This window comes from Mya arenaria, chromosome 2 (assembly GCF_026914265.1).
Source record: "Mya arenaria isolate MELC-2E11 chromosome 2, ASM2691426v1".
Taxonomy (NCBI): domain Eukaryota; kingdom Metazoa; phylum Mollusca; class Bivalvia; order Myida; family Myidae; genus Mya; species Mya arenaria.
Genome location: NC_069123.1, coordinates 30066415 through 30079363, shown reverse-complemented (window position 1 = coordinate 30079363; position 12949 = coordinate 30066415). Strand labels below are relative to the sequence as shown.

The 12949-nt window shown below is 35.7% G+C and overlaps 1 protein-coding gene across 1 annotated transcript in view; it reads left to right on the top strand.

Moving 5' to 3' along the window:
• The window catches only part of LOC128219738 (bone morphogenetic protein 3-like), a 31658-nt gene extending 22622 nt beyond the window's left edge, over nt 1-9036 (top strand). The window contains exons 3-5 of the mRNA XM_052927695.1: nt 3862-4021; nt 4818-4982; nt 7083-9036. Coding sequence (XP_052783655.1) covers nt 3862-4021; nt 4818-4982; nt 7083-7693 — 936 coding nt within the window. The 3' untranslated portion in view covers nt 7694-9036. The remainder of the gene's footprint in view (nt 1-3861; nt 4022-4817; nt 4983-7082) is intronic.
• Nucleotides 9037-12949: the final 3913 nt, after the last annotated feature.

Below are 12949 nucleotides of genomic sequence, written 5' to 3'. Positions count from 1 at the left end.
CATCAAGCAAACCTGTACATATTAAGAACATGCATGTTCATAGACTACATCGCATCAAGCAAACCTGTACATATTAAGAACATGCACGTTCATAGACTACATATCATTAACCAAACCTGTACATATTAAGAACATGCACGTTCATAGACTACATCGCATCAAGCAAACCTGTACATATTAAGAACATGCACGATCAAAACGTACATCGCATCAAGCAAACCTGTACATATTAAGAACATGCACGTTCATAGACTACATATCATTAACCAAACCTGTACATATTAAGAACATGCACGTTCATAGACTACATCGCATCAAGCAAACCTGTACATATTAAGAACATGCACGTTCATAGACTACATCGCATCAAGCAAACCTGTACATATTAAGAACATGCATGTTCATAGACTACATCGCATCAAGCAAACCTGTACATATTAAGAACATGCACGTTCATAGACTACATAGCATTAAGCAAACCTGTACATATTAAGAACATGCACGTTCATAGACTACATCGCATGAAGCAAACCTGTACATATTAAGAAAATGCACGTTCATAGACTACATCGCATTAAGCAAACCTGTACATATTTAGAACATACACGTTCATAGACTACATCGCATCAAGTAACCCTGTGCATATTAAGAACATACACGTTCATAGACTACTTTGCATCAGGCAAATTTTGACCATATTAAGAACATACACGTTCATAGACTACATCACATTTAGCAAACCTGTACATATTAAGAACATGCACGTTCATAGACTACTTTGCATCAGGCAAATTTTGACCATATTAAGAACATACACGATCATAGACTACATCGCATCAAGCAAACCTGTACATATTAAGAACATGCACTTTCATAGACTACTTTGCATCAGGCAAACTTTGACCATATTAAGAACATGCACGTTCATAGACTACATCGCATCAAGCAAACCTGTACATATTAAGAACATGCACGTTCATAGACTACTTTGCATCAGGCAAATTTTGACCATATTAAGAACATACACGTTCATAGACTACATCACATTTAGCAAACCTGTACATATTAAGAACATGCACGTTCATAGACTACTTTGCATCAGGCAAATTTTGACCATATTAAGAACATACACGTTCATAGACTACATCACATTAAGCAAACCTGTACATATTGAGAACAAGCATGTTCATAGACTACATCGCATCAAGCAAACCTGTACATATTAAGAACATGCACGTTCATAGACTACATCACATTAAGCAAACCTGTACATATTAAGAACATGCACGTTCATAGATTACATCGCATCAAGCAAACCTGTACATATTAAGAACATACGCGTTCAAAGACTACATTGCATCAGGCAATCTTGGCCATATTAAGAACATACGCGATCAAAGACTACATTGCACCAGGAAATCTTGACCCTATTAAGAACATACGCTTTCAAAGACTACATTGCATCAGGAAATCTTGACCATATTAAGAACATACGCGTTCAAAGACTACATTGCATCAGGAAATTTCGACCCTATTAAGAACATGCGCGTTCAAAGACTACATTGCATCAGGATATTTTGACCCTATTAAGAACTTGCGCGTCTATAAACTACATTGCATCAGGCAAACTTGACCATATTAAGAACATACGCGTCCATAAACTTCATAGCATCAGACAAACTTGACCCTATTGAGAACATTCGCGTTCAAAGACTACATCGCATCACGCAAACTTGACCATGTTAAGAACATATGCGTTCATAGACTACATTGCATTAGGCAAACATGACCATATTAAGAACATACGCGTTCATAGACTACATTGCATTAGGCAAACATGACCATATTAAGAGCATATGCGTTCATAGACTACAATGCATTAGGCATACCTGTACATATTAAGAACAAGCACGTGCATAGACTTCCTTGCATCAGGCAAACTTTGACCATATCAAGAACATGCACGTTCATAGACTACATCGCATCAAGCAAACCTGTACATATTAAGAATATACACGATCATAGACTACATCACATTAAGCAAACCTGTACATATTAAGAACAAGCACGTTCATAGACTACTTTGCATCAGGCAAACTTTGACCATATTAAGAACATGCACGTTCATAGACTACATCGCATTAAGCAAACCTGTACATATTAAGAACATGCACGTTCATAGACTACATCGCATTAAGCAAACCTGTACATATTAAGAACATACACGTTCATAGACTACATCACATAAAGCAAGCCTGTACTTGTTAAGAACATACACGTTCATAGACTACATCGCATCAAGCAAACCTGTACATATTAAGAACATGCACGTTCATAGACTACTCTGCATCAGGCAAACTTTGACCATATTAAGAACATACACGTTCATAGACTACATCGCATCAATCAAACCTGTATATATTAAGAACATGCACGTTCATAGACTACTTTGCATCAGGCAAACTTTGACCATATTAAGAGCGTGCACGTTCATAGATTACATCACATTAAGCAAACCTGTACATATTAAGAACATACACGTTCATAGACTACATCACATTAAGCAAACCTGTATATATTAAGAACATGCACGTTCATAGACTACATCGCATCAAGCAAACCTGTACATATTAAGAACATGCACGTTCATAGACTACTTTGCATCAAGCAAACCTGTACATATTAAGAACATGCACGTTCATAGACTACATCGCATCAAGCAAACCTGTACATATTAAGAACATGCACTTCATAGAATACTTTGCATCAGGCAAATTTTGACCATATTAAGAGCTTGCACGTTCATAGACTACATCACATTAAGCAAACCTGTACATATTAAGAACATGCACGTTCATAGACTACATCGCATCAAGCAAACCTGTACATATTAAGAACATGCACGTTCATAGACTACATAGCATTAAGCAAACCTGTACATATTAAGAACATGCACGTTCATAGACAACATCGCATCAAGCAAACTTGTACATATTAAGAACATGCACGATCATAGACTACATCGCATCAAGCAAACCTGTACATATTAAGAACATGCACGATCATAGACTACATCGCATCAAGCAAACCTGTACATATTAAGAACATACACGTTCATAGACTACATCGCATTAAGCAAACCTGTACATATTAAGAACATGCACGTTCATAGACTTCTTTGCATCAGGCAAACTTTGACCATATTAAGAACATGCACGTTCATAGACTACATTGCATCAAGCAAACCTGTACATATTAAGAACATACGCGTTCATAGACTACATCACATTAAGCAAACTAGACCATTTTAAGAACATATGCGTTTATGGACTAATTGTATCAGGGAAACTTGACGATATTTAAAACATACGCATTTTTAGACTAATTACATCAGGCACACTAGACCATATTTAGAACATACGGATTTTTAGGCTACGTAACATCAGGCAAACTGGACCACATTGAGAGCATACGCTTTTATAGATTACATTGCATCATGCAAACTTGACCATAGCATGAACATGCGCGTGTTAGAGTTAGAGCATGCGCGTTTTGGAGACTAAGCTTGACCCTATTTAGATTTAAGAACACGTTCGTTTGGTGGCTACATTATATTTTGAATGTAACATTACGCCTTTTTATTTTACGTTTACACTTCGAGGGCTGAATGCGAAAAGGTTCTAAATGACATTAAATAAAGAAGCAGATGGAACCTTTTCGCTTTCACCCCTCGACTTGCTTTTGATTAATGAAAGTAATGGTCAATTAAGACTGCTGGCCCTGTGAATCATGACATAGTTTCTATGAAAAAAAGTTATCATTATAATACATTCAATTGTATTTCATCGTTATAATTTTCAGGTAAAAGTATATCAAGTCTTGGATCCAAAGAATATGTACTCGGATATCGGGCGCACTTTGGTCGACCAGAAACGGGTCAGTGCGCATGCGCGGGGTTGGTTTATCTTCAACGTGACCCGTGCAGTGCGAGACTGGGCGTTTCAAAAGGCTCCAAACCATGGTAATTGTTTACGTTTCTGTTAAAGTTTCCTGATATAGGCTTTACCCATTGATTTAGATGTAAATGCATTAAACGCCAAGGTTGAGCGAAATAACGGCACCACTTCGTTTTTGTAACCTTTCTTGATCACACGTATATGACGGGTCCAGACAGTTTACGTTTATTTTAAACGGTCCCTGGACTATTATTATGCTAAACCGTTTATAGAAACTGACTCATCATGAATAAAATATCTGACAAAAACCTTGCCTTCCTTAGTGTCAGTCTCAGACAAAACTAGCATCCATGCGGACCACTAAATGTTGCCCTACTCGCAGAGGAAGCATGTCTGTCAATCAAAGAATTGCATTTATATACACCAGTATATTTGGTAGCGTCTCGAATTTCTCTTTCAAACATATTTGGTAGTTTGATGTGTTTCGTGGGCAAACAGGTGCTTGTTGATTCTAATTATTTGTAAAAAGAAATATTATAACAGTCTTGTTGCATCACTAAAATATGTTATGATTGCTATTGAATATGAATTAGAATGGCAGCAAAAAGTCTTAACATCGTGTTACAATAATGTTAAGGCTTTGATATTTGAGTTGTTCCAAAGTGTGAATCTCTCAAAGTTTAAAAGCCGGTTTTTTTTTCGAACGTACTTCAGCGCCAGTGTTGCACAAATAAATAATTTGTTTTTTGTCTAAATAAGTGAGATCATCATTGAACTAATGATTCGTCTTTTGTTTTTACATAAAATATTTCTAATGAAGAATTCAAATGATTTTATGGACTGTAACAACTAATTTTTCAGGGTTTCTTGTGATCTCGAAGGCGCTTTACGGACAAGATCTGGGTGAGGCGGACGTTCGGTTTGCCCAAAGAAAAGCACACCATGACACAAAACAGCCAATCCTGGTTATATACACGGACGACGGGAGGCAAAGGACGCCGCACTACATTTCGCCAGAGGACCAAGGTGGGTTGGGGAGGGGGTCCAATATGACTTAGTTATTTAAAAAACAACAACAGAATACCACTTCAGTTGGTGCTAGGGGCGTTGTGACACTGTTGTTCATATGATAACTGATTAATTTTTTTTTGCTTCATTGCTGTTTACTATCCAGAGTGTCTTTCGTCCAGAATATATTTATCAGTTTTCAAAAGTAACCGGTCGCCAACAGTCAACTGGCACGCATCATGTCGGTCTCTCCAAAAAAAAATAATATCGGCAGTCGGATAAAATTTAATTAGAGAATTGGAGAGGATGGGTCAGTTTCGATGTTCGCGTTTCATCGGCAAAATCATGACCTCTGCGTAATAATGCTCGACTTATTTCTTCTTATTACATGTAATGAAAACCAACAGGTAGTCTTGAAAGCATTATCAGACAGCATTTCACTTTCAGGAGGTAACATTTCAGCGCCTGTCTCTTCTCTGATAGCAAAATCATCGGATAATCTCGGCTTCTGCCTCCATCTCGTAAAACTGATATAAAACTAATCATTATATCTTCAGACACACAACTGTATTGGCAGAATATTTACAGACTATTAACAATCGCGAGACGAAACGCGTTTTTCTGAAATTCCCTTGTTTTTGTCAGAAATTATTTCCAGTGGGATTATTACAAGACGTTATTGTTTAGAAAAAACTTAGATGAGACGGTGCCGAAAGAATTGCGTTTCGTACAGGAACCTGCTTTCACAGTTGTGCGGAAAGAATAATGCGTTTTGTGGAGACAAATAATTCACTATTATCTCACGTTATGGCGTCTTCACCACGGTGGGGTCTAGTCGGGACGATTTGTGGGTCTTCAAAACTTATTAGCTTGAATTTGGTAAAGCTCATGTTATATCTACGACTGATTGTATCCCTTAGTAGGGTGCCACCAATATTCTCTCATGTCTTAATAGCATAAAATTAAAAGGATTTGAGTAATTGTTCTTAGCGGTGGAAACGTATTTTAATGGAAAACTGGCGCTTGAACCGTACTCAAGATAACAGCGTCTTAAGTTCATTTGTGGAAGGAAATAATTCGAAAATAATTCCGACTGGATTATGCAGTATAAATTATAAACAAAATAATATATAAATCAATCGTTTTGCAAATGCTTTGTTTTTTCCAAGACTCAGTCTCATGGTTAATTCAACGATTCATTCATGCGCCATTTCATACATTGGTAGGAGACCGCTGCACTTCTGTTCTTATTTGATAATCGTAGACAGGGTAACTAATGTAAATCTTTTCGGCTCATTTCTAGTATTACCATGTCGGAGATAACTTAAGCAAATGAAATTAATTCGAAATAAAAAGAACCGTTTTATAGACACGTGCTGTTTTTTCAAAAGCAACGACGGCAGAAACCACTAAAACATATGCAACCAATCCGCGATTTTCAATTGTATTCGAAAATCAAAGGAATAGTTTATAGACACACGCTCTTTTTCAAAAACAACAACCGCAAAACGCACTTAAACAAATCCATTCCTTATTTTCGCGTAATAAATTTCAGTTATAAAACAAACTATTTCTTCAGCTCTTGTTAAATTGATCTTCAAATCAAATGAATATTCGGGAACAGTTAACTACCGTAAGCCCGGATTTAATTTACACCATCAACATTGAATAAATCTAATATGTGTTAATTGTCTTTTGAGCTGGTGATGATGTTTCAATGTTGTGAAAATATCTTACTAAGTATATGTATTAAAATGTCCTAATTCTCCACAAAAGGGCTAACCAAGTGCGCATGCCGAAACTATAAGGTTCGAGGGAACGTGTTTAGACCTGAACTGTTCCTAGACATTTGTTTAGCATAAACGATAATATTATTCAAAACTACCAACTCTCCAACGATTTTGGCTTGAAATTGTCTTACATACTTATATGTGGTAAAATTCAATATAATTTGTAACCTTATCCTTTATAGTCATGCCTCAGTGAGTCCAGTCATTTTATTGGCCAGTTTGTTTTTACAGGCCAGTCAAAACACTCAGATTCTACTCCTAAATTTAAGTTAAATTTAAGTTTACAGCCCATTGAGTTGTTCATAATGCGGTTCTTGATTAATTTCAGAATACAAAGAGATAACAAGAGACATTCGCCGACTGGAGAAAAAATACCAACGCAAAATGGGATACAATTATGACAATGCAGGATTACGGAATGCCATCAAATTCTTGAACGAAAAGGAACGCGAGGAGTACGGTCATCCATTCTTTGCTCCTAAATCTGACTCAGAAAATGCTGAGAATAATTCTAGAAATAAGAGGAGTGTTTCTAATTCAACCAATAAAAAGCGTCCAAAGCGCGATCGAAAGTCAGATCAAAAAGACAAAAGGGACGCAAACAGATATAGTCGGCGTCGACGTTCGTGTAATCGACGTCAAATGTACGTCGATTTTGACGAAATCGGATGGGCGGGTTGGATAATATCCCCAAAAGGATACAATGCTTATCATTGTAAAGGGCCATGTGAGTTTCCCTTAGGACAGAGTCAAAGACCAACAAATCATGCTACAGTTCAAAGTATAGTCCACGCCTTGCGCGTTGGGAAAGGCGTAACAACACCTTGTTGCGTTCCCAATAAGCTTTATTCCATTAGTTTATTATATTTTGATGATGCTGAAAATGTGATTTTAAAACAATATGATGACATGGTTGCGGCAAGTTGTGGGTGTCACTGATATTTGTCAAAGGGAGTCAAGAAGATGAAGTTAAAGTGTTTGTATAAAGCCAGTATTTATGGTGACCGAAAGGGGCCATATTGCGAATGCGCAGGACTCGTGATGTGATGCGCAATGTTATTGTTGCGCTGTGCTGTTTCCGAAAGACAGCTTTTTTTGTTTTGCGTCGATAAATTCATCATAAATAATTTTGAGGCAGTTCAAATTATATCTGAAAGTTTGTGATGCTAAATTTTAGTTGATCAAAGTATGGCCCTAAACGGAGGCGCTTCTACATATGACTTAAACCGACTCGTGGCCGTTAATATGCCCGCAGCAGAGACGTAGCATCTATAGGCAAACTGTCATCAATGGTAAAGGACGTAGCTACATAGGGCTGTCCAATGCCGTATTCACGACCAACAAGAAAAACGGGTTTTAAGGTTTAAATGAAGAACAAGACCGTGAAGTTGTGACTATATTGAAGTCAATTACTGGTATGACGAAAACTAAGTGAAGTGTTATTGTAGTGTTGTTTAGTATGACCATGCATTTTGGGTTTTTTAAAGATAACGTGTGCATAAAAGGACACAACAATACAGTTTGCCAACAGACAAATGTGCCTAGATTTAGTAATACATGTAGTCTAATAAAGCTTTATTGATAAGTTGAAATACAAATAATAAAGTTCCCCGATAGAAAAACGCGTCTAGATTTAGTTAAAGTATAGTAAGGCTTTCATCAGACCAAAATCTATGTACGAGTAGGTGACTTGACACATCTTGTTGTATATATTCATTTCCGTCATATGACCATATTATGTAACTTTTGACAAGTACTTATTGGCCAAACTTGAATGTGTAAACCAAACAGGTTTTCATTGCTTTGCCATATTTATGTTTTGTTTTGACATTTGAAAATTGCTATTTGTTCTGTGCAGATGTTGTTATTAACTGAATAAAGAAACAATGACAGAAATGTTGTTATTACGTGACAGATGTTATTATAAGGAGAATAAGTAAACATTGACAAACATGTTGTTATTACGTGACAGATGTTGTTATTAGGAGAATAAGAAAACATTGACAAACATGTTGTTATTACGTGACAGATGTTATTATTAGGATAATAAAGAAACAATAACACTTATGTTGTTAATAGGTGGCACATGTTGTTATTAGGTCAATACAGAAACATTGACACACATGTTGTTATTAGATGACAAATGTTGCTATTAGGAGAATAAAGAAACAGTGGCACTAATGCTGTTTTTAGGTGATTAAAGAATAAATAGCACATATTTTGTAATTAGGTGCGAAACAAACCAATGTCACAGATTCTGTTATAAGATGAATAAAGAAACATTGACACTAATGTTGTTATAAGGTGAATAAAAAACAATGACACAGATGTTGTTTTTAGGTAAATACAGATCCAATGACACAGATTTTGTTATTATGTGAATAAAGAAACAATAGCATAGATGTTGAATTTAAGTGACCAAAGAACAATTGACACAGATGTTGTTATTAGGTAAATAAAGAACAATTGACACAAATGTTGTTATTAGGTGAAAAAAACACACGATGACACTAATATTGTTATAAGGTGAATAAAGAAAACAATGACACAGATGTTGTAATTAGGTGAACAAAGAACAATTGGCACAGATGTTGTTATAAGGTGAATAAAGAACAATTGACACAAATGTTGTTATTAGGTGAATAAAAACAATGGCACATATGTTGTTTTGAGGTGAATAAAGAAACATTGACACTAATGTTGTTATTAGGTGAAAAAAACCCACGATGACACTAATAGTGTTATTAGGTGAATAAAGAAAACAATGGCACAGATATTGTTATTAGGTGAACAAAGAACAATTGACACATATGTTGTTATTAGGTGAACAAAGAACAATTGACACAGATGTTGTAATTAGGTGAATAAAGAAACAATGACACTAATGTTGTTATTAGGTGAATAAAGAAACAATGACACTAATATTGTTATTAGGTGAATAAAACCACAATGGCATTATTGTTGTTATTAGGTGGAAAAAAACAATGACACAGATTCTGTCATTATGTGAATAAAGAAAAGACGCCAGTGTTACAATGTCAAAGTGATTTATGTTCCCGTTTATACATTTCAAACACATTTGAAGTAGACTGGTTTGTTTAGTCTTAAATGTTCAAAATATAGGTTACACTTAGTTTTAATATTTGTCTTCTGTCTAACTCATTTGGCTTCATAGAAAACATGACACTGGCAGAACATAGCAAACATATATGATTTAGGCATGCTTTTCATCACTTAAATTATGGAAATGGCTGTATATATATATGTGTATACATATAGAGCGAAAAAGTTTGAAAAGGTTGAAGATAAATATTGAACTTATTTTTGTGTTCTAAAAAGTTTTCTTTGTTTTAAACTTGTAACCTAGTTATTCACCCGATAGATTACATTTTCAATCTTGATATAGATTGTATTGAGACAATTTATCAAAACAAATCCCATGATGTTCAGATGGACATTTTACCTTTCATTGATGTGACAAGTTTCCACTATGAATTGACCTGGAAGCCTTGTTTCTTGCCTTCCATGACCCATATTTAAAGTTTACCAATGTTATACGAAGACAAACATTTTCTTCTCCTCCATTGGACATTGAGTAACTTCATGATTCCACACGTAAGCATGCATTGAAGCATAAGCACGAATCGAACGTGTCATGATCTGTCTCTATACAAAGGCACCCTGTTTTAGTAAACAATCAGTGATAACTTTCGAATACGTTTATATATCCTGCGCTGAATGCGTTTCCAATATCTAGCTATTCTTTTGCTTATTTAACGCTGCCAGGTGCTATTTCGTTAACTAAGCTGCCGATACATTATTAATCCACAGACTTATAGCTGCCAGACAACGATTTTACTAACGTTATTATCGCTGCTAGACTACTATTCCCCTAAAGGCCAGACGGCTCCTATCTTCACGCACCTAGACTGCTAGTCTGCTACTTTCACGCTTTGAGACTGCTATTTCTCTAACTTTACGCTGCTACACTGCTTTTCCGCTATTTTCGCGCATTATGCAAACTAAACGCTACCATATTGCTATCCCGCTAGCTTCACGCATTCTGCTAACTACACGCTGCCAGTCTATTATTCCGCTTACTTGACGCTGTCAGAATGCTATTCCGCTCTTTCACGCAATCTGCTGTATCCACGATGCCAAAATATCACACTACCAGGAATGCTAGACTGCTAAGTTCCAAGGCCACGCCATCAAACCTCTCATACAAAAGCATATCTTATCTAACGACTAAGTCACTTAATGACGGTAAGACAATGCATTACGTGTGGATAATGGTCATAATCTTATCAAGAACAATATGACACGATTACTGAAACATAGTTGCTTTTTGAGTAGTTGCCAGTCTGTCAAAAAATAGCCCTATTGCAGACCATAAATAGCTGTCAAGGCACATTGAAGAAAATGACGGTTCGTCTGAAGAATCAAACAATTGGAATTAAAGAAACAAACCCAATTGCGTTCGAAAATGTTAAGGCACAAATATCAAGGACCCAAATAAACACGAAACAAGAGACATACGATGACTCATAAAACAAACACATAGGCAGATAGCCACATTGGCACGGTCAGTGGAAACAGAGATACACCTTGGTAGGCATAACGTCTCTTTTTTGAGAACTGGGATTCTGTACCAAACTGACCAATGTGGTTTATCATTTTTAAAGAAAATTAATGAGTGTAAAATGGTAAAATTTTAAACATAGTTTTTTTCCCAAATAAATGCACATCTTTAAGGAAATTACGAAAAAAATCCACACTTCCGCAAAATAACTCAGGGTCGGGAAGCAAAAATTGGGTCGGTCGGGTTAGTGGAAGCAAACATTATTTTTAAGCCACTGAACAAACACATATTTAGTTAGCCACCTTGGTACGGATAAAAACACCGTGGTAGGAACTGAATGTTGTTTCCAAATAGAGTTTTAATGAAATAAGACATATGTGTCTATACATTGCCCACTTGTCGTTAAGTTTATAAGATCAACGATTTCTATATTTGATGTATTTGGTACTTGTGCTTTTTCTAGTGTTTTGAATGTTAACATGACTAAACCACCCAATCGTAAGAAGTTGGAAAATGGCCGAGGAGTTCCGATTGTTCCGGATAGATTTTTGATAGTGAACGATTGGCTATATACGAATACTTTGCGTTAGTGTCAAAATTTTATTACAACATGGAAATTGTTGCTTTTATACCCACATATAAGCAGTCATTGTAGAGCTATTTTCAGAGGGAAAAACACTATGCTATTTAAACAATGTGTTACGCATTCTAATGTGTTCACGAGATTTTTTCTTTTAAAAGCTGCACTCTCACAGATTAAACGTTTTGACAACTTTCTTTAATTTTTTGTCTTGAAACGAGTCAATTTTTGCAAAAATCCACTGAAACCAGTTATATAAGACTGCTGACAAAAATTAGATCGCAGATTTTTATATTTAAGTTCAAAAATTGATGTTTTATGTGTTTTTTCTTAAACCGTTAGTAACGGTTTAACCCATAAAACATTAATTTTCGAACGGAAATATGAAAATCTACGGTCTAATTTTTTGTCAGCAATCTTATATTATTGGTTTGCAGATATTTACGCCAAAAAATTGCTCTTTCAAAGACAAAAAATAAAAAAGTTGTTAAAATGGTCAATCTGTGAGAGTGCAGCTTTAACATAGTGTACTAGATTTTACCTTATATTCACTTAACCAAGACCTAATAAAAACAATCATTCTGAGCAAGTTGCATAATGATCCGATGATTTTGTTTTTCATTTAAGCACTCAACTTTCAACCAAACGATGCGAGAGGTATGTACCAGGCGCCATGTATGTGTTTTCGAGTACAATACATATTATAGAGTGATATATAAAACATTTCATACCTTTGTCAGACGGCTTATTTGTTTGCAAAATCAACAAGTTGGCAATCTTCTGGCATTCCATGGTAGTAGATCTTTATCTGGAGAGATAGTCGGACCTCAAGCAAAGACGTCTAATGTAAAACCCAGCTTAAAGTGCACTTGATGGTATATTCCTGTCAATAATTATGATTTAATCAACAAAATTGTGCTCTATTTTGCAGGCAATGGAAATTCGTGAGAGTGTATCGTTGATCCCGATCAAAAATATTTGTATCACGTTACAGTTATTTAGAACTTTGTGATTGTTTACGCATATTTCTATT